Here is a 22,673-nt window from a genome sequence, read left to right on the forward strand (position 1 = left end):
TGAAGACTCTGCAGGCATTAAAATGGATTAGGTGTGGGCAGTGCATGCCCCTTTTCTACTTAACAATACCGTGCATTTGAATGAGAGCAGACAGTGTTTTAGCACATGATAGGTACTAAAAGCTGTGACAGTATAGTCAGCGGTGCACAGTGGGACCTGGGTTGTCAGAACCGACTGTTGGAGGGTGAAGAAGATTACAAGGACAATTTTAACTGGACAGTAATGTTCTTTACTAAATAGTTCAATAGCAATATGCAAGTATGATACGTAACAGTGGCCTACTGTCACAAATCTATCAGCCTACAAAAACAGCCCCAAAATAGAACACATCAGTGGATAACCAAAAGTGTTCCTTTCTAGACGCATTCCCAGTCACACGTAAGTGATGGGGAGACAAATAGTCACATCTCCAGCGCAGCTCTCAAATTGCTTCCTCTGTGTGGTGAGATACAGTGGGAAAACATCTGCAGTTACACGCCTATACTATATAGGTGGTCTTGGGGTTATAGCACTTGACTGGGACTAAAGAGATCTTGGTTAATTTCTGCCAGAGATTTCCTCTGTGACCATGATCTAGTTACTTAATCCAAATGCCTCATTTCTTAATATGTGAAATGGCAATAGTCCATGTTTTTTCAATACCTTCCTGAATTAGGACCCTCCTGACGTATTTGTCTACTGCCCCTCGGAGCAAAACTAGCCAGGAGCCCCTATCTCCACACATGGAGTTAATCGGTTGAATGTGTGATCTCAAGAATGTTGCAGACTACAAAGTAAGATTAACTTTCACTCCACTGGAAGTCTGGGATGTTGTGAAATGACATTACTTCCTTCTTCTGGAAGGAGGACCAAATTGGGCCCATTGTAACAGTATCTTCTCATTTGCAGATCACTGTGATACTTTCAGTTCTGTGGCAAGTTCCATTAAGGTTTAAAAAACAAAAAGGTCCAGTAGGCTGATATAGCTATACAGTACTTTAAAACCTCTGAGTGGAAATATATATATTAGGAATTTATATAATTTACCATGATAAGTTTATATTATTTACCATCCTCAATGTTTTGCCAGAAGACATAGAATGCTTGGAGCTGTTAAAAATAATTCTGAAATATATGTAGCTTATACAAAATAAAAAAAAAAAGCAGAGTTTAAAAAACTGACCTTTAAACTAAAATATTTAAAAAGCATCAAGCTCCAAATAAAAAGTTAAGCATTCTTTTCAATTTTGTTTTTGTTACTCAGTGACTATCTTGAAATACATTTGGGCCTTTCTTACAGTGTTCCCTTTTCTCATCCCTTCTATACTTTTATGTTTAAATAAATTGTCTGTGTGAGAGTATAAATGGTTGTGGTCATTCCCATCTTTACTACAAGAAGGTGGTTTCTGGATTCCTCTTATTTACCACTTTATTCTTCCCTTTTAAGCTTCTGTATTGAGGTAGCTAATATCACTGTTGCAGATAGATCTATTCTCTCTATTTACAGAGTGCCAAATCATCCAGGTGTCTTATCATATTTTACTTGCGATTCCTTATAATTTCGGGGAGGGGGGGGTATATGAGGTTACTAAAGAGAGTTATGCAACACTTTCAATCTTCCCAGGAGCTTACTAATTTAGCAATGCTCTCATTCTAGGAAATTCAGAATGAAGTTTAGTGCTTGAATCCTACCCTTTACATGCTGTGCTGTCATTAGACTTCTTGACTTTCCCTTACATGATTGTTTTAATTAAACTTGTGATAGACACAAAAATGAGTTGAATCAAAGTATTGTAGCCTGCATCTGGTAATCTAAAATACATTTAATCTTAAATTACATTTAATTTAGAAATCCTGATGCCTTTGTTCCCCCAAATGGTTACTCCTTGTGCTAATAAAAAATGCATTGTAAACTTGTGTGGTATTATGTGATTACCACTGTTTGTTTTACTGGACAGACAATTGCAGCATGAACTCCACTTTTTGATAATATTTAGAGAAAAGTATTTGAAATTCAGATTATTGCTCATAACTGACAGTGATGTCACTGGGGCCAAGCAATATAGTTTTCTCCTGCTTCATCTCAGCTTTATGAAATAAAAGCAATAATTCCTGTTGCTGATGCCAAAGTAGTGACAGTGTCAGTGCTTGATAGTCTGTCATAGAGAACTGAAGAGCTAGATTGCTGCTGCTATAAACCCAGAGAAAATATAGGCATTTTATGTCTATATTAAATTCTAAGTATATTGTTTTCAAAACCAGAGGTTTTTCATTAAGTTATCATTAACCAGTTACACAAATTATCTTTTAGAACATCTCCCACCCCTCCTCAATAGCCATTGTTAATGTTAAATGCTATTCTTATAAATGTCTAATTTATTTTGGCTGAGCTCTGTCTTATTTACAGCATGAATTCTTGTCGGTTGCTGTTCTTTTATGCTGTTTAAGAAATGTATTGTATATTATCTATTTTTAAGTTGTGGACTTAGCGTTGAGTTGCCCGCTTGTTTTTGTATTATTACAAAGGACAAATAGTGCAATATAGCCATTCTTTATACTTTTAAATTATTTTGTGCACCTGTACCAGATAGTTTTCTTTTCTGGTGTGACAGCTCCTGCATTCCTGTTTCCTTGTTCTCATAATCTAGCCAAGCAACTGATTAAGACATGGGGCAGGGCTGTGGGGGGAAGGCTGAAAGAAAACAAGTATCAAATTGATATGCTGGGCTCATCTTAAAGCTAGGCATTCAAGGCGCAGCTCACTCCTGAACCAAAACAGAAAATGTCCAGAAAAGACTAATATTTTCTTTTTTTAAGAGATCTGTGTGAGTGGAGGGCAAACGGATTAAGGCTTAAACCAGAGATTGGCAACCTTTGGCACACGGCCTGACAGGGTAAACCCCCTGGTGGGTTTACCTGCTGTGACTGCAGGTTCAGCCGATAGCAGCTCCCACTGCCCACGGCTCGCCGTTCCAGGCCAATGGGGGCCTGGACCTAAATTTGACCTAAATCTTCCTTGCTGCAGATTAAGCTGATGGCTTTTTGTCCTGCCTTCAGTGAACATAGAGCAAAATTGCTCACAGTTCTCTTTATAGAAACCTTACCTTTTTGAAGACTAATCAGTTCCCACACCCCATCATTCTTCTTTTTTCAAGACTAAACATACCCATATTTTTAAACCATTCCTCATATATCATGTTTTTTAAGCCTTTTATCATTTTTGTTGTTCTCCTATGGACTCTCTCCAGTTTGTCCACATATCTCTTAGTGTGCCACCCAAAACTTTACTCCATCTGAGTCTTTACCAGTGCCGAGTAGAGCAGGACAGTTACCTCTCTTGTCTTACATATGCCACTCCTGTTAATATGTCCCAAACTGTTAGACTTTTTCGCTATGGGGAGTGCATATTTTTTGTCCGATCTTAGGGAAGGAATTAGTAAATATGTGGGAGCCCAGTGGGGTATGTAGGGAGGAAGCCAAGCTAACTAGCACCATCTTATAGCCGATGTCCAGTGCAAGTACTTGTTATGGAAGGGGTATGGTGATCATATAAAATGAATAGGAATGGGATTTAGAGGAAAGCATCATTTATGGAAGCTAGGAAAGGGAGGGTTCAGGGCTACTAATGTTTGGTACAGTGGGAACCAATCCCCTTCCTTTTCTGCCCCCTTTGTGCTTACACGAGAGAGGATTGCAGCCTTCCGCCGCCCCCCATTAATGTGAACAATTAAGGAAACGATGACTTGCACTGTACAATTAATTTGTGGATACTCCCAGATATTTTAGGTGAATGAAGTTGCAGCCTAATTAAACCACATCCATTGCTTTCTGTCTTTCTTTTGGCATGGCTGGACAAAGGTGCAGCTCTAATTTTTGCAACAAAGTTGTGCTCAGTAATGCCAAAGATGAAATTCCTATCACTGTCTCCTTACATTTATCCATGTATGCACTCAGTAATCAAAATAGAGTGGAATGTAGGACCCACAGACCCTGTAAACTACCATCTTCTTTTTGCATGCTTGTTTTTAATCTTAGGGCTAGGGCAAGGATTGAGAGTTGATAAATTATTTGCCTGGATAGTGGTAAATTCTTTATCCTAGTCCCAAAATAAATAAATTAATAAATAAATAAGGTATCTGTGTAGCTTCCATTGTCTGTTCCTAACAGTAAAAAGTCTTAATGGTAGGCTATCCTTTTTTTACATCTAATAATGATGCCTTCAAAGCAGGAGTGACACACTGTAAGGAGGGTTTGAGAAAGCTTCCTGTATTTCTATGGATCTTTATTTTCTGGACAATTTCTAGTTTTCAGGTTCTTTTTTAGCAGTTCCAATGTAATTAATTATCTACCACTGATAGGTACCCAAATCCCTTTGAGAGAAAGTGGGTGGGTTTGGAGGAGGTTGTTTTTGGTGTTTTAGCATTGAAGAAGATATAACAGTTCACTTGGAAAAAATATATAAGTATGCTTAAGTGGACAATTAGGAATGTTTTAAAAATAAATTTTGTTGAGATAGCTGATGCTGAAAAACAAGCTGTAATTAAATATCATTATGTCCTTTGCTGTTAGGAACAGACAATGAAAGCTCTGCAGATGATTTTTTGTGGGGGGAGTGTCAAGAACATACCACTATCCAGACAAATAATTTATCATCTCTTAACCCTTTAACTACTCCTAAAATTAAAAACAAGCACACAAAAAGCATTGGATAATTTATAGTGCCTGAGTGGTGTCATACTGATTTCACTTCTTCATGAAATCGGAATACTTACTCATAATTTTTTTTTAAAAAGTGTTAGAATTTAAATGTTTCCTGTTTATAATGTGGAAAATAGTTTAAACACTAGGTAAAAAGACATTGAATTTAAAGATGACTTTTAAAAATTTATTTCAAGTAAAGATATATTGTCTCTTAAGGTAAAGGATATCAGTTCTTAAAAATATTAAGCAAGTTCATGTGTAGGCAAGGCCTTATTCTTGTCTCCTTCTGTCCTAGGGCTTGTCTTCACTGTGTTAGTGCAAAGCAGTTGGGTGTAAATTCTAGTCTGCCCCAGCGTGTTCACACAAACTGGCCTGTGTGACTCTGCAGGACTTGACACCCAACTGCTGTGTGCTGACACACTGTGAAGACAAGCCCTTAAAGTTTGCAATTCAAAGGTGCTTAATACCTTTATGTCCCATTGATTTCAGTGGTGCCCAGCACTTCTGAAAAGCAGACCCCTTGTTCAGGTTCCTATAAATGGCGTTAGATGTCAGGAGTGTGGCATACATTTGAACATTGTGACCATTTTTTCACTTGTTGGAATGCTTTTTAAATATCTACTAAGTTTAAACCAAGTCCTACATTAGGAAAATCACCCATTGTCTGAAAATGAATATTTGAAGTCTGAGTAGTCATTAACTTGAAGAATGAATATTTTGCTTTTTATTTCAGGTTGAACCCCAGGACATATTGGAAAACTGCTTTTGGTTAAAAGTTAGAGAGGATAAATTTGAAAATCCAGATCTGTTCGCAAAATTGGTGCGTACCTTTGGTACACAGATGAAAGGTAAATATACTTGTTTCTTTATTTGAAGCACTCATATATGTGACTTGGTTTTAATAAATCTCTGTGGTATAAGAAAATATTTTCAATGGAAAAAAATAGTACTGCAATTCATTTTATAGATAGGAATGTTAAAGAATTTGGGTTATAGGCTGTTACCATAGTAACATAAAATAAAATTTTAAAACATGTACATTTTATTAGTTACGTAGAGCATGGATTGCTTTACTGCATTATTCTTGGAGTTGATTTTTTTTTTGCATTTAGAAACATTACAATGTACACTACTTACCACATGAATCGTCATCATTCATTGTTTTCAAAATTGTGATACATTTGCATTTTCTAATACATACCAATATAGGAAATGTTCTAATTGAAACAAGATGTTGTTTAAGTAGGATTTTTAACTGAGAACTCACTATCCTGGAATTTTGAAAATACTGAATTCAGCTTTTTATATTGTTGAAATTTTCATGACATACAACTTTAGAATAATCTTCCAACATTATAAGATCTGTAAAATTAGAGGAAAACGACAATTGTCTTCTTGTAAACTGTACATAGATATAGATACACAAAAGTTAGAAAACTTGTGTCTACATGTAATGCCGACAGACCCCAGTTGGGGCCTCTAGAACTAAATTCATGAGCCTCTACTGCATGAGATAAAAGCTAACTGGCTGTTAGCTAAGGTTGTAGAGCAGACTCATAATCAATCAATCAATCAGTCAGTCTCTCTCTCTCTCTCTCTCTGTCGTTGCCACTAGATGGGACAGAACACCACACCCAGAAGGTGTGATGTGCATATATGTGATTTTTCTATCTTTTGTGTATCTATTTGTCCCAGAGGTTGGTTCTATATTATTTAAACTGTTTGCATAATGTCGTTGTATAATATTCAGCATTCTTTTGGCTCATTTTAGAAAACCAAATGAAATGCATATGTTGATTGACCCTGGCAGAGAGAACAATGCACTAGAAAAGCAATTTTGTGCCAGAGATTTCCATATAGTCAAAATAAGATTGATGCAAGTGGCGTTTCAATAGTTCATTTCTGCTAACATTTAGGACTACTAATTAGTTTATTTCTGAAGGACATACTTGCTTTCTCAATATGGAATAATTTAAGTCAGTGTTTCAATTTCAAAAAATCTGAGATGTAGTTGACTGACAGTTGAATGGCTTACTGTGGATGTGATTCTTTATAATGTATTCAGCTTTTTGTGAGTTTTAAACAATTTTTATATGCTCTCATCTGAATCTGGACAGAAATTTCTCAAGACAGACGATTGTTCATTATTCATTATGAATAATCAATCACTATTTAATGCTTGGGCCATTTGTCGATAGTTACTATGTCAGGCATTTATAAAGTGCAAGTACTGTTCAGGTATGGTTCAATAATAACTTATTTATGAGTTAATGAGGCAATTCAACAAATGATAGTCCAAAATAGTTCTAAGTACTAAAAGAATAAATTAATGTAGCTACAAATCCCTTTTTCCTATTTGTCAAGTAGCTAGACTACGTTGCAATGCAGGAGCATACAATTTTGGAAGATTAATGGAGGTCAGATAATCAAGTGTTCATAGGTCAACTGTGCAAAGATGATTTAAAGATCAAAACAGCAATCTAGATTTATGCTTGCAAAACAGAATGTGTTTCCTGAAAGAGTGCACGTTTATATCTTTATTTATTTATGCATGCTTGCATACATGGAGTTGCTCTTACTTTTTCTATTTAATGCTGAGAGTTGGATTATTTCACAATTTTGCATTTCATTTTTAACAATAGGTAACTTGGGCTCTGGATGAAAGGGGTTTGGTGTGCTGCCACATGTTTCAGAAATTACCAGGGGATGGAGAGGTGTTGCTTTAAAAATAGTGTGTAATCTACTCTTTATTGACTTGAGTAAAAAGAGAGCCCTCTGATATCTTAACCACATTTTGAACGAGAGTAACAAGAACCATTGTGTTTTGAAACGTCTTAAGTGCTTGTCTACACAAGAAAGTTAATTTGGATTAAGGTAGTGTGAGAATTTAAAGTACAATGGCTATTCCTGAATAACACTGTGTCCCCAATAAAAGTTACTATCTCACCCACCTTGTCCCCATGTGTGGGCACTTACTACAGAATAGAGTACCATGTGCTTGCTTAGCTTAATCCACTGTCAAAGTCAAATAGTTATTCTGGAATAATCCCATGTGTAGACAATCCCTAAATAGAAAAGAATACAACTATATAATAACAGTGCAGCTCTCAAAGTGCCTTACCATAATTAAACTAAACTCCTCAATTCCTTTTTGAAGTAGGTATTATACCCATTTTTTCCAGTTAGGAAAACAGAGTTCTATTAGCGTTCTGTGGTGACACAGAAGCTCTGTGGCAGAGCCTAATATAGTATCTAGATCTCTTGACCCCAAATCCTATATGTTACCTTAAAACAAACTTCTCCTACATGTAAGATCTCCAGTTCTAGAATGTGTGTAGGTGTGCGTCTGTGTATATATTAATACGTATGTGTAGATACACCTGGAAAAAGGAAGCATGGCATTATACCTGTAGAACTGGACAGCATATGTTTTGTAAAGTTCTGAGAGATAATTAGGTGAAAGGCACTAAATAAGTGCAAAATATTGTGTATTAATCACCAAATTCAGGACAAACTTCTGTATTAAATGAAGGAAGTTTGTAACCATAACCATTGTTGTTCTGTAGGTTAGCACCCAGTTTTTATTGTTTTTAAAAATTCTCTTGATCCTTAAAAGCTATGAAATATGGGTAGCGGAAGTTGGTCTCACTGTTTCATCATAAGACAGGGTATTTTTAACAGTAAGTTTTCCCTTCGAAAACTAATGTAGCATGAATGCTGATTATGAGATAGTCATTGTTCATTAGCAGGGAAAAAAATGATATTAACTAGAAACCATAATAGGAATGTAGTTAAATAATTATAGTTACAATCATCAATATTAACTGTGTGAAGTAACAACATCAAATATATAATAACTGTAATGACTAATACAAACTTCTAGAGTTCTCCAGGGACTTCATGAAATGCAAAAGATACATAGTTTGTGAAGAATTGGTCAGATTTAACCCTACAAGAGACAATGTTTTCCAGTAATTGAAGAGATGAAAAGGTGTGAAGTGAGATAATCAATACATTAGTATAATTGTGCAGGTGAAATTAAGTATTGCAGAATTAAAACTGTATTATAGACTTCAATTTACAAGTTAATTGAAGTTAAGGCTCTTTTTCTAATTTTTTTAGACTAGCAACTATTTTTCTAGGAGAGTTAGTCATTGTCTGATGGATAATTCCAGACACAAGAAAAGTATCCTAGGTAGAAAGATGAAAAAGTTAAGACTGCGTACTCCAGCTCTATTGATAATATAGACTTTTCCTGTTGATGATAGGAAATAATGAGATGACAGTATTACCAGTGGAAAGCATGTTCATGATTCAAGTTCTGATAGTAGTGAGGAGAAAATATCTTTGTCATTGTAATTGGCACAACATGGACAATTTCTGAATGGGACCTTTTTTACAGAGCAAATTATTTTATTCTCACAAAACTTTATCCAGGTTCTTATAAATGCAGCATGTGCTATGTTACGTACCTTGCAGTTCTCAAACCTCAGAACTCAGTTATCCCTAAAAGGAGGCTCTCATGTCAGTGTGACAGGTTTTAGTTTATGAAATAAGTGTTTAGTCTCATGTCTTCCGTGTCTCTGCTCTTTTTCTGTTTGTCATTGGATCTCAGAATCACTGGTTTCTGGCTAGATGATATTTTCCATATTTTTTCCTTTAAAATTTCTAACAGGAGTCTTATTAAGCTATTTTTATTTTAATATTTTGTTTTTATTAGCTAGAAAAAGTATACTTTTATTTTCTGAGACATTTTCATCATATTAGGTATGATGGTGATAAAAGGGAAGAAGAAGTCTGTCTTTTAAAATAAGTTCTTCATGTGAACGTAAGATGGCATTAACAAATCATAAAGGGATTTGTACTTAATGTGCCTTGGGGAAAGGTATTTCTCTAGAGGCTGTTCTACTTGTGAATCTTATGGTGAAAGAGAATGATAGAGAGAACTCCCAAGTTTTCCTTGGGGAAGTGGCTTTATTTTTCCAGCCCATGGCACCAGCAGCTGGGGTTTTAGCTCTGCTGTTTACTTCTTGAATTACAAGTTGCTTATCAGCATAAGGTAAAATGAACTGGAAATCTCTGTGACTGTAGTGAAAGTTGGAAAATTATAGAGGGCCCTTATCAACCATGCTTAAGGAAAACCAAACCAAAAAAAAAAAAAAAAAAACCAACAACCTGTTTTGGCATAGTCAATGGCGGTTTAATGTACTTTTTAACCTTATTCTGTGTCTCCATTCCTTTACCAGTATTGTTTATTATAAGTTGCCACCTTCCTGTTGGAGATTGGAGTGACCTGAACACACTTCTTTCTTTCAGAGAGCCAAAGTGCTTTACATGTTATCCTTTTTTTTCTGTGGAAGTCTAGAACTAAGGTATTTGCTCCATATTTAATCTTCAGTGGCTGAACAGGCTCCTCAGGGTTTGCGGAAGTTGCATGGTGATCTTGACCATCACATTCTTTCCTTTCTTTAGGATTGTTCCTGTACTTTTAGCCTTCCAAGTGCTTACCTCAATGTCTTGATAATAGCTACTGAAAAATTATTTGCAGTTGCACCTGAGAAACCCATTTTCAGGATTAAATACTTGGACTTTAAGTGTTCATGTGCTTTACTGTAATGACTGTTGGGTTTTTTCCCAAGTGTTCCTCCCACTGCTTTTGTAGATGTGAAATTGGTCCTCTTTAGGCTTGGCTGATGAGCTATTATTTTTATACGTCTGACAATGTAAGTAAGACGGATTTTTCCGGAAGTGTGGAAAATTCAAAACTCAGTCTGTGGAACTCAATGAGATCAGGTAACGTACAGAGCTCACCATTTTAACAAGTCAATAGTAGTTGTTGCATGGTGTTAGACAAGACTGCACCTTTTTAAATCTTACAGACAATAGTACAAGATGTCAATGGTAAGCATACCTTAACAGTTCTGGTAATGTTTGACAAACATCAACATTTTAATAGAGGAACAACTCTGCTTAATATTAAACTTTAAGCAACTTGAGTGTAATGTAAGTCAGCCTTAATTATAGGCCAAATCATGAAGGGTAAAATTTTCAAAAGTGCCTAAGTGACTTAGGCCCTAACTCCCATTGAAAGTCCATTAGGATTTCGGCTTATATGGGACTGAGGTGCTTTTGAAAGGTTTAGCTAAAGTCTCTGTTGACTTGTTACTTGGTCCTTGATCAGACACATCTCCCATTTACTTCATTAAGAGCTTTGCTTGAGTCAGATATGAGTGAAGACTTGAGGATTCGTCCTTTATATAAAAATTTAATTTCAGCTACATGATACTTTACCTATGCAATTGTTAGTGCATTTTTCCTGTAGGTGTGTGATAAGTAACCAGTTATGGCAAATCCTAGAATACAATGGAACAAATTAGTGGAGAGAGAGTATGAAATACATTATAGTGTAAGTGAGGCAGTTTGGCAATGCTTAAAATAGATTATTAAAAACAAATGCTAAAGTAAATTTAAAATAATACTAGAAGTGCTACAGTCAGAAACAAAAATGTGTTGTATTTTCAATTCAAAATAAGGCAGATAGTTGTAGAGTTGTTATACTCCCCTGTTCATAACAGGGTGCTAAAATTTGTACAAACAACTTTGGTTTTTGAACAGACAGTTGTTGTATTAATGGTGTATTAAAGAATAAGTGTGAACTAATCTTCATAATACTCTCCTGATCATAAAAGGGTAGTACACAGTGTAGTTTGGACTTTAGAAAATGAGCCTGTTTTTTATTAATTTTTGTGAGTTGCTGTTTATATTTTCTCCCCACTAGAGCTGGGCGGGAAACATTTTGCCACCTAGCAAAAATTGCGATTTCAAATAATTTTCTGTTCCATATCAGAATAAAACTGAGACCTTCTGAATTATTTTGTGGGGGGAAAAGGGCAGGGCAGGGGGATGAGGCGATCATTTCAATGCAGAATAATCCCACCTGGGATATTCAAGACCAAGTTTCAAACCCCTGCTCAGTCTGATTCAGACTAGGGACTTGAATCTCAGTTTCCCATATATCAAGTGAGTGCCCTAACGACCAGGCTATTGGCTATGCTGGCATAAGTGTCTTCCAGTGTAAACTTAGTTGAAACTGGGAGGTTCCCGTTTTAATTTCAGTGATCTGGCGTTTTCTGAAGAAAATCATTTAGTTGGAAAACTCCCAACCAACTCTATTCCACAAAGGCTTTAATAATGTCTGCAGATAGTTTTGTTTAAATTTGTGTTAGGCTTATGGTAAAAGCTAAATAGAATTTACAATTTGAAAACAAATTATTTTCCCTTGTGGCTTTCTCTTTTTGAATAATATTCTGCTGATTTTAAACTTCACTTCTGAGTAGGTATAATATGGTTACCATACACTTATTACACAGTTCTACAGAAACTGCGTAAAATAGATTTGTAGGCCCTAACTCAGGAAAAGTGTAGCATAAATAGTTTTTTGGAGTGCAAGTTATATTTCACAAGATATAAGAGTCAATTACTGTCTCTCCATCCTTGTTCTTCAATGCTGTTACGCTCAAGCTATACTGCACCAATTCCCGCTTGCATGTCTTGAGGCTCTTGCGTGATTCAGCTGTTTTAAGGAGCTTTTCTTTCCAGAAGTTCTCAAAGTCGTCCTTCAGTTTTTGCCATATAAGCTTGCACAGAATGGAGTACTCGAGGTTGTTATCCGAGCTCCTTTTCATATTTCTCCGCTTCTCTAAAAAGCTTTTTGTTTCGTTCGAGATTCTTCCCTTTGCCTTCTTCATCTTTTCAATTTCAGCTGCTTTTATGCAACATCTCAGCTTGTCAGCAAAGATACTATAGTCCTCGTCACACTTTTCCGTCTGGCTCCAGTCAAACCCAGAAATCGCTTTCTTCAGATTTGCTTCATTGAATGTTTTCGGGCACTGTTTCCTGTTTGCCATCTGTAAAGCTTTCTTTTCCACTACTTCGTCGAAAATCAACTTCGCTCTAAGCAGGCGCTGGTCACTGCCGGTGTTGAAGGGCTGCACCGCAGAGACGTCTTGAACGATGCGCCTTTTAATGACTAAAATATAGTCGATTTCATTCTTACTCTTCGCGTTTGGCGCGATCCATGTCCACCTTTTTGCAATCTTCTTTTTGTACCAGGTGTTTGCCATGTACTGGTCTTCCATTTCTGCCGTCGTTACCAGCCTTTCTCCCCTTTCATTTCTTTCGCCGCTGCCATATCTCCCTATGAACTTTTCGCCAGCTTTCCCTCGCCCAACCTTAGCGTTGAAATCTCCCATCGTGACAGTGTAAGTGGACTTTTGCGCGAGGTCTCTTTCGAGCTCTTGGTAGAATTCTTCCACTTTTTCATCCTCACTTGCACTTGTGGGAGCGTAGGCCTGGATGACCTTGAGGATAGCTTTTGACTCCATCTGAAGATGCAGCACACCAATACATGATGATATTAGCTGTCATTGTTATTACTTTCGAAACCCAATCCTTACTGATGATAAATCCGACTCCTCCGTTTCTAGCGCCATCTCCCTTTCCGAGCCTCACAGTGCTTCCATCCTTCCAGTTGACTTCCAACTCCTTCTTTCTTTGGGTTTCGCAGATACCGAGTATATCACAACTTATCCTTTTCTTCTCCTCCATCAGATGGTTTAACGTTTCCTCTCTCGCCAGCGACCTACAATTGTAAGTACACACAGCGAGCATTGTCCTTTTCCATGTTGTCCTAGTACCTGACATTTTTAGCAACCTCTCATTGCTCAATTTCCACTCCACCACCGAAGAACGGTTTGATGACATGCAGGGAACTAAGACCCATTTACTCGTGTTATTTTAGCCATTAACTTTAAGCCATCCCACTGGCTAGGCGGGCAGGCATACGTACCTCCTCAAGCTTAGCTAGCCTTCAACCTCTAAGGAGAAGGAAAAACGCTCTTTCCTCTGATAGAGCAATCCCCGTCCTTGGATTGGATAGTCCGACACCTTTGTAGCATGGTTACACCTACCAGGGCATACGCCCCACTACTACAGTTGTCAGACGGCCAGGGGCACCGCTGCACCACGATGAGGTAGGATTTTGTAGCGGTTTGTCTCTTATATCTTGTGAAATAGAGACAGTAATTGACAGAGCAGGGATGGAGGAGGTCTGCAAGGACTTCTATACAGAACTGTTCAAATCAAGAATCAACGTCCCTCTCCCAACGCTACAAGAGTCAGAAGAATGCGTCCCCCCAATAATCATCAGCGAAGTCCGAAGCGCACTACACCAGATGAAGAAGGAAAAAGCTCCAGGCAAAGATGGAATAACGTCAGAAATGATTTCCGCAGGAGGCGAAAAACTTTGGAAGGCCCTTGCTTTAAGATTCAGTCGATATCTTGAAGAAGGAAAAATACGATCAAGCTGGAAGGCGTCGAATACCATCTTGCTGTACAAGAAAGGGGTTCGAGAAAATCTTAAGAACTATCGCCCTATATGCCTGCTCTCTCATATCTATAAACTCTTTACAAAAGTGATAACGAACCAACTCTGAGTCTGGATGAACAACAGCTGAGAGAGCCGGCAGGGTTTCGAAGAAATTTCAGCACGATCGACCATATATTTACCTTTAGCCAGCTCCTAGAAAGAGCGAGGGAATACAAACTCCCACTGTGCATTGCTTTCTTCGACTATGAAAAGGCCTTCATCAGCGTCGAGTTCAACGCAATATTAAAGGCGCTCGTAGAGCAGGGCATTAACATGCAGTACATCAGTTTGTTGAAGGAAGTGAATACTGGATGTACAACAGACATTACTCTCCTCGAAACTCCCCTCCCCTTGGAGAAGAAAGGCAAGATTGCGAGAAGAATGGCGGACATGTTGTGATCGGCACAGCCTTAACGACAGCTGAAGACCGATCAATCCAGGTGATCCAGGTGAAGAGACAAATTTGGCATCTAACACCATGGATGTAGTCATACACCATAGAAGTAGCAGTATGCAACTGGTCCTTCATGTAGAAAGGGTTTTATTTCAACCATTGTACTCATGCCTTGGTTGATTTTGTAGGCAGCTGTATATAGGATATCTTTTTCTGAGTAGTCATCTTTTATTAAATAAATTTAGGTAATCAGTCTGTGCTAAAGATGTCATTGGCCAACATCTGTGTGTTTCTGGCCAGTGGCTGTAATGACACTTTTTACCTAGTTTAACTCATTCTGCATCTATCAAGTTAAACTAGCTTGTGAATTGTATTATTTTATGATGTGAGCTATTGATATGAAGAATTGCACACCCCTGTGGAGTTGTGTGAATAATGGATTTTTCTGTTCACTGGCAATTCTGAAAAATTGAAACAAAATTTTGTTTCAGGTCAACTGAAAATTAATTCTTTCTAAATTTTCAGCAAACCACAGTCTGAAACATCTTTTGGGGGTTTTCTGAAACATTTTGTTAGATCCTAAGTGAAACATTTCTATTTGAATTTAAGAATTTTTGATTGTTTTAAAGAAAATGTAAAGACATTTTAAAACAAAAAATCACAGCTTTTTGTTTCAAAAATTATTTTTTCAGAATGTTGACACTTTTTTTTAACTGAAAGTTTTGGCAAAAATGACACACATTCACAGTGTTTCACTCTGCTGTCATGCTTTATTTTCTTTAAGGAATTTTTGCCATTTTGTTCCAAAGGGATAAATTATATATACATTTTATTGATTTTCTAGTGAGAAGTCTGAGGCCATAACTTTCTCAAAATGCTGCTGATAGGGTTTCCTTTATGTGACACATGCTGAGATTGAAACATATTCAACTTCTCTCTGGAGAAGTGGGGTAAATTATCTGAGTTACGTGGGAAAACATTATTGCATCATGTATTTGAATATTTACATGAGTATGGAAATAAGATGTAGAAGACCATAAATATTCCTAGTTCTACTCTGATTTCAACAAATCTCTTGTTAACAGTTCAGCCATCTGTATGTTGAGAATCTGTATTGTGACAATGTGAGGCCAGATGGCTGCAAGTGGGTAGTATTGGGTTCTGGGGAGGTAGGTGGGTGCTAGCCCACCCACGGCTAAAGGACCCTCCCCCAGTCTATGGGGAGAATCCACTGAGCCTGGGACTCAAATAATTATGGGTGACAACAGAAAAAACCATGATAGGTATGAAGATCAGAGGGTCAAAAGTAGGGAATCAGAAGGGGATGCAAGTGGGTACTGGAAGGCAGATATGTTAGCCCTAGAATGTTAAAGGCCCTTTTTTCCTACAAGCTGAGAAGGGGTTACCTCAGGTCAGTTAGGGACACTTGAATCCAATTAATGGCTGCCTGAAACCTTTTAAAAACCCCTCTTCTGGTGAGAGAAAGGGGGGAAGAGAGAGACAAGCTGCTGCCAGGCTAGTGGCAGCAGAGAAATAAGCTGCTTCTTCTGCACTCCTTCCCATAGGGGAAATGGCCATAACTGAGTGTCTGCTAGGGGAAGGTCTGATACCCCAGAGCAAACAGGACAACAACCTGCCCAAGTGAGGGGCAGGAAAAGGTATCCCCCTTTGTTTTGTGTTTATGAAACTTCCCTTTTTGTTTGGTGGAGGATCACCCCTTAGGCTGACCCTGAGGCCTACCCTGAAAATACGGCCAAATAAGCACAGGGGCAGGAGGGGGAGACAAACACGGCCCAGAGTGGAGCTGATTTACCTGCCACTGCCAGAGGGGGAAGTGCTAAGTCTGGTGAGACAAAGAAGTGTCTTGCCACAGTATGTTGAGGACTACATGTAGTCTGAGTTCTTAGAGAAAAGTCAATTCTGTGAAGCTCCGTCTGCTTAAAGATGTGAAAACCTGACTAAGCATGCTTATTTCATTTACTTGATTAGATGAATTTATTGGGCCCCTGTGAAGACATTCCTGTCCTGGGGACAGGTAAAATTTTAAGGCTCCAGGACTGTGCTCAAAGTTCACAGTAAATGCATAGGTATCTTCAAACAAAGAGATGACCTATATTTGAGACTTTCTTGACCTCTGAGTGTTCTTATTTCTGTGATGCTTCAGGTCCCTTATTGAAAAAGCTTCAAATTCTACCCTAGAAGATAGGCGTATTGTTGCCCTCTATCTTACTGTTAAGTTAACTGAAAAGTTGCACAGAGTCAAACTAGAAGACCTGACCTGCGAATAGAACACAGGTCACCAATATGCTGTACCCAAGTCTTATCCACTGAGGCATGCTGTGTCTCAGAATAGGTGCTCAAAAATGGGTGTGTCCTAACCACTATTCGCCAAACATTCCTTCTGGATGAAGGAATAGTCGCCAGAGTCCTGATCTACAACTTTCTATTGCTGTCCAGGAAATAGTTGTGTAAACTACTGGCAAAGTGTGTGCCAAGTCCCCTTCTAGTAGCTGGTCCACAGAAAATACCTTACTCCTCTTGATGAAATGGTAGAGGTCTGTGCTTGGGATCTAAGGGTCCAGGGTACAAACCCTGTCAGTAATCTAGCAGGTCATTATGATTGCGTGTAATGGAATTTGTTTAGTCCTACTTATTTAAACTGGTTTAATTCATTCAGGTAGAGAACTTCCTTCAACACAGGTTTTATAGTTAAAAAGACCATTATCTGGCCATTATACCACATTATGTGACAAAACACAGGTGTTGCACACTTTGGTCTTGTATCACACATTTGGATTGCGTATGTGTCGTGCTGTGAGATTTGAAGGAGGAAAGGTATGAAGATGTATACATTTGCTATAGCATGTAAACTCCAATGCAAGAATGGCTCTTGGTAGGAAGTAGAAAGGTATTATCAGGGGAATTGAAATGTATTTGTTATATGGGATTGAAGGGAACATGGAAAAGAAATAGCTAAGTCTTCTCCCATTGTTTCAAGTAGTGTGGCCCAGTCTAGAAAGCCTCCTTTTTCAATACCCTATTACCAATGATTGCTCATGTCCATTTGGCACAGCAAGTTTTGTTTTTCTGTTTGGATGAATACTTTATCATGGCTATCCTTGCATTTGCCACTTAAAGACTGTACTACTGCAGTGTGCTACTGGAGATTGCACTGAGTGCAGCATGCAGCAGGCCACTTAAGTGCTGGTTTCTGCTGGGGGTACTTGTGCTGTGGGAGCTGCTCTGGCAATTTGTTTTATTCTGAGTGAAGAATAGGGCTCGATTTGACTTATTTAGCCATATGTGGTTTGGATCTCTGAATGAGACCTCTCTTCTCCTCATGTGATACCACTGCAATTGTGATTGATGAATCTGCTGAAGCTTAACTAGCAGACTGAAACAAGAAGAGATTTTTTTTTTGATGATTGATCCAGCAGAGTTTGGATTTGTTTAACTTCAGGATACACTGGACAGGTGGCCATTTCCCCAGATATTTCTGATGGGAATCTGGTTTGGGATTAGTTAAGATGGGGTTTGAATAGTATATTGGTATGACTTTAAATCTGGTTTTAACAGTTCTTATGTATGTAGTGTCTAGTGAATGCAACCGAAAGCAGTCTATTCTTTAGTGCTTCTCCAGTCCCCTGCTGCAGCATGTCTGCCACAAACCACCTTTCTAGTAGGAGAGGAAGGTCAACGTAAACACCTAAAGGTTTGCTGGAGATAATGTCACATAGAATAAGTCACTTGCATCTCTTTTCCCTCGGAAAGCAGTCTTGCAGAAGAACTAACAACCCAGTTGCCACAGAGGGGCTTCTGAAGTGTTCGTTAGAAAGAAGATGATTCAGTTTAAATCAACTTCCCTTCCTCCCATCAGATTTAACATATTTTTTACTTCTTGCATCCCTCTGCAGGAGATGTGAGAATGGACGATGTGATCCAAATGATTTGGAGGCCCTCGACTTATTCTGAGTAATTACAGGATGTCTGAATGCAACTTGGTTAAATGTTACGCCATATTTGCACTAGTGATTTTGTCTGGTTACTATGATCCGCCACTAGGGTATGTGCACTTTGCAAATCCTTAGTGTAGATAGGCAGAACTGCTACAAACTGCAGTTTGCACTCTTGAATTGCCCTAGTTTCAGCCAGGAATAAAAGATACCCAGTTCAAATCACAGGTCTTAATTTCTGCTTGTCTATGCTATGGGTGTATAGTGGTGCAGCTCCACAGGTGGCTGGCCACAAATGGCAGAAATCTGCAACGTAGACATTTCTGTCATATGAGATAATGTCCAACCAGTGCGCCATCAATCGGTCTCTGGAGTTTGAGGTATATATTTAGCTTTAATATTGGAAAAAAACTTTCAGTGGTGTTCGTTACAGAGCAATTTACAGATACCTTATTCTATCATCCTTCTACTCTTCTTGCAGAAGGATATACTCTTCCAAAGAAGACCTGAAAATGTTGGGGCAATCTGACTTAAATAATCTAAAAGTAAAGGTCTTTTTGGTCTCCAGAAAAGTAAACTAAAATACCTTTTTATGTAAGTTGTAGAAGTTCTGTCTGAATCATGAACATTACAGGGGGCTTGTTGCAGCTCTACTTAGAATAGTAGCTATTAATGCTGGCAGTCACATTAGGGCTCCATTACCTTATCTGTCTGTGGATCTGCAAACCACAATTCACCTTTAGAAATAATGGAAGACATTTTTGTTCTGGACCAGCAATAATACTAGCTTTAAGGGCATTTCTGTCTATTGGAGGTTGAATTTTGTAGCACTTCTGGAAAAATGGGTGGCAGATTCCTGTGTTAAGCAAGTGACAGCAACATTTTTATTACTGATATAAGTGTATTTATATTTCTTAGAAATTCACTTCTACGAAGTACTTTGATGTGTCTGGCCTTTCAGCATTTAAGGAGTCCCATTGAAGTTAATGGGGATATTTGCATGCTGACAGTTAAACACTAAATACTTTAATTGTTTTCTGAATCAGGGCTGTGGAGAGAAAACAAGTTAATATCTCTGCAACAGGCTTAATTCTGCAAAACCAGCAACACATGCAAATTTTTCCTGGAGCTCACTATTTCCTGCTTAAAGACTACATATCAGTCCCTTCCTTAATTCTTCTAACCTTCCTTGTCTGAGCATAAACCACCTAAATTATTTCTGGAGGCTGATCTCAATACACTTTCTATAGAGCTAAACTTTTTTTTTTTTAATGTCACTAAGTTGTCTTGAGGTGTATGTTACTGTATTCATAAGAACTGAGAGTAAATCACGTATCAAGAGATTTGATAGTGACTCCACACCAATTAGTGAAAACAGATTTTATTTTCTATCTAAATAAAATTGAGCATTGTGAAACGTATAAGGTATTGCTATGACTAGTTGATTTTTTTCAGCATTGGAGCATGGCTGGATTATGTTTCTGAAAAGATCTGCTTATTCATACATTATATGCAAAAATAATTCGGATGACTGCTGGGTTGTAAAGAAATATGCAGCGAACAAAGGTGTTGAAACAAAAGTAGAAATGGGTTTTACAATTGTTCTATAGCTATAGTTATGGAACTTGAAAAATCTACTTAGTACATTTTCTTGTTTAGTAGATGTTTAAAGATATATGGCAATAAAAGCCACACATCTGAAATAATGTTTTATCAATTTTACATGAACCTATATTAAATCCAACAAGTTTAAAATACATGAGCAATTTATTTTGGTTAATTTCATGTGTGTTCTCAGTACTACATGCAGTACATTATTCTGTTTTTTCTCATGTAATACATGATCTAAATATCATATATTGAAGAGGCTAGCATGTGAATGAGTAATTTCTACAAAAAGAGTCAAATTGCAGAAGAGGTTAGTCAATTAAATTGTAACCTATTTCTGTGTCTTCCCGACCATTGAGAAAATATTTCAAATGCTGTTAAAGAAGGGGACAAGTCATAATATTCATAAAAGTTGCCAGGTGGAAACTGTCACTATTGACCTAGTCTGGATTTGAATCAGAAACCTAGATATGAAAGGCTTGACCTCCTTCAGGTTTTCAGTCCCCCACTTGCCTGTCTTGGTAGGGGGTTGTTTAAGTTTGTGATATTTTTTTCTAAATTGATTTATTTGAAACAGAACCAAGAATAAATACATCTGTTTCCCCCTCTGTCAATCCAAATAGAGGTTGGATATAAAAGAATATTCTCTAAAAAGGGGAGTGCATAACAAAGAAAAAGGAGTGGACAGTGCCACTATTTACACTATAGAATATTTACACTATATAAAATGTTGTTGATTTTTAAAACATACTTTTACTTTAAGAGCCTAGTTTAGGTAAATTTTCCTGTGCTGAACTCTAAACTAAATGATGAATATAGTACTGGCAGGGCTTCAGGAGCCTCCCTTCAATTCCTGTAATACACCTGTAATGAATGAGATTTAGGCATAGATATCTAACTATATGGGTAACAGAGAAAGGAGTGAGTGCTATTTCATCTGCACCCTATTTTTTCCCCTACATGCATCCGAAGAAGTGGGTATTCACCCACAAAAGCTCATGCTCCAATACGTCTGTTAGTCTATAAGGTGCCACAGGACACTCTGCTGTTTTCCCCCTACAATGTTAGCTAAATTCCTTATATTGCAGTCTATTGAAGTCCCTGTCTTCTCCATAAAACCTCATTACTTACTGTGAGAAGCTAGTCTTTGTGTGTATAATAAATATTAACGGATAGGATACAGGACTTTTTGTACTCCCAAGAGTTTGTGGAATTTGACAAATGCAAGAGAAAGCAATTTCCTCTTTCTCTAAGAAGTCCAAATGGATTTGACACCAGTCAGTGCTAAAATATAGAAAGTACACTGATAGCCCATTCTTGTAAGTCAGGAGCCTTACATACTCCATGAATGTAGTATTATTTTAAATCTGTTAAGGTGACATATGGAGGTCCATTTGTGCCTTTATTCAACATTACTCAACATTTGAAGTAAAATATGAAGCTGCTTCTGGAGAGTGTTTGTTCATCTTTCTGGGATTGTTACAAATTGGCTGGTCTCCCAAGAGTGGAGAAATTCTTACTGGAGAAAGCTAGATTCTTCTTCGAGTGCTTGCTCATATCGATTCCAATTAGGTGTGCGCGCGCTGCGTGCACGATCGTCGGAGAATTTTCTACCCTACCAACACCCGGTGGGTCGGCTGTGGAGCCCCCTGGAGTGGCGCCTTCATGGCGCTGGATATATACCCCAGCCGACCCAGCACCCCCTCAGTTCCTTCTTACCGCCCGTGACGGTCGTTGGAACTGTGGAGCGTGGCATAGCTGTTCTCCACTCTCCCTAGCTTTACTCGTTAGTTATCCTAGATAGTTGTTGTTATATTCTTTAGATTAGTAGTTTGTTGTTAATAGTTTGTTCACTAGTATAAATAGATATAAATAGTTAGCGGGGGTTAAGGGGGCTATTTTTCTTCTTTTTCCCCCGGCGCACAGCCGGGCTCATGCCCAAGGCTCCTGGCTTTAAGCCGTGTGCGACCTGTGCGAAGCCTATGCCAACGGGAGACCCTCACGACTCTTGTGGAGTGCTTAGGGGAGTCTCACCAGACAGATACGTGTAAAATCTGTAAGGCTTTCAGACCCAGGACTAAAAAGGATCTGGACTTCAGACTCAAGCAGCTACTTATGGAGGTGGCACTTAGCCCAGATCCTCCTTAGGCGCGCCAAGTCCCGGCACCGAGCGCCTCGGTGTGCAGCGCCCCAGCGGCACCCGCCGGTACTGCACCGCGAGCAGACGTGGATAAGACCTCACTGCACCGTCCTCCCTCGGCACCGCGTCCGCCACAAGCACCTCGGCGCAGTTCCCTGTCTCCGGGATATAAAAGACCCCGCAAGACCCACGACGCCGCTGTCCTGCAGGCACCGGCTCCCCCGGCACCATTGGTAGAGCCGCGTCCGCCTTTGGAACGCCAGAGGGCGCAGACATCCTCAACGCCGTTGACTCCGGCACCGGGGGTAGGGCCGTTGAGTCCGGTGTGGACTGGCTCACCATCTCGTTCTGTGGTGGAGCCCTGTCTCCCTTCTACTCCGGAGACAGTCGCAACAGCGAAAGACCTCATCGCCCTCTCGGAGCCGGCGCCGTCTCAGCCCCCGGCACCGCCTGCCCTTCGGACCGTGCAAT

General features: G+C 38.6%; 1 protein-coding gene across 1 annotated transcript in view; it reads left to right on the forward strand.

Moving 5' to 3' along the window:
* DIAPH2 (diaphanous related formin 2) overlaps nucleotides 1–22,673 on the forward strand; it is an 887,225-nt gene that overhangs the window by 237,989 nt on the left and 626,563 nt on the right. Inside the window, exon 18 of the mRNA XM_024202840.2 lies at nucleotides 5,414–5,528. Coding sequence (XP_024058608.1) covers nucleotides 5,414–5,528 — 115 coding nt within the window. The remainder of the gene's footprint in view (nucleotides 1–5,413; nucleotides 5,529–22,673) is intronic.

This window comes from Terrapene carolina, unplaced genomic scaffold, assembly GCF_002925995.2.
Source record: "Terrapene carolina triunguis isolate 2854851 unplaced genomic scaffold, T_m_triunguis-2.0 Scaffold131, whole genome shotgun sequence".
Classification (NCBI taxonomy): domain Eukaryota; kingdom Metazoa; phylum Chordata; order Testudines; family Emydidae; genus Terrapene; species Terrapene triunguis.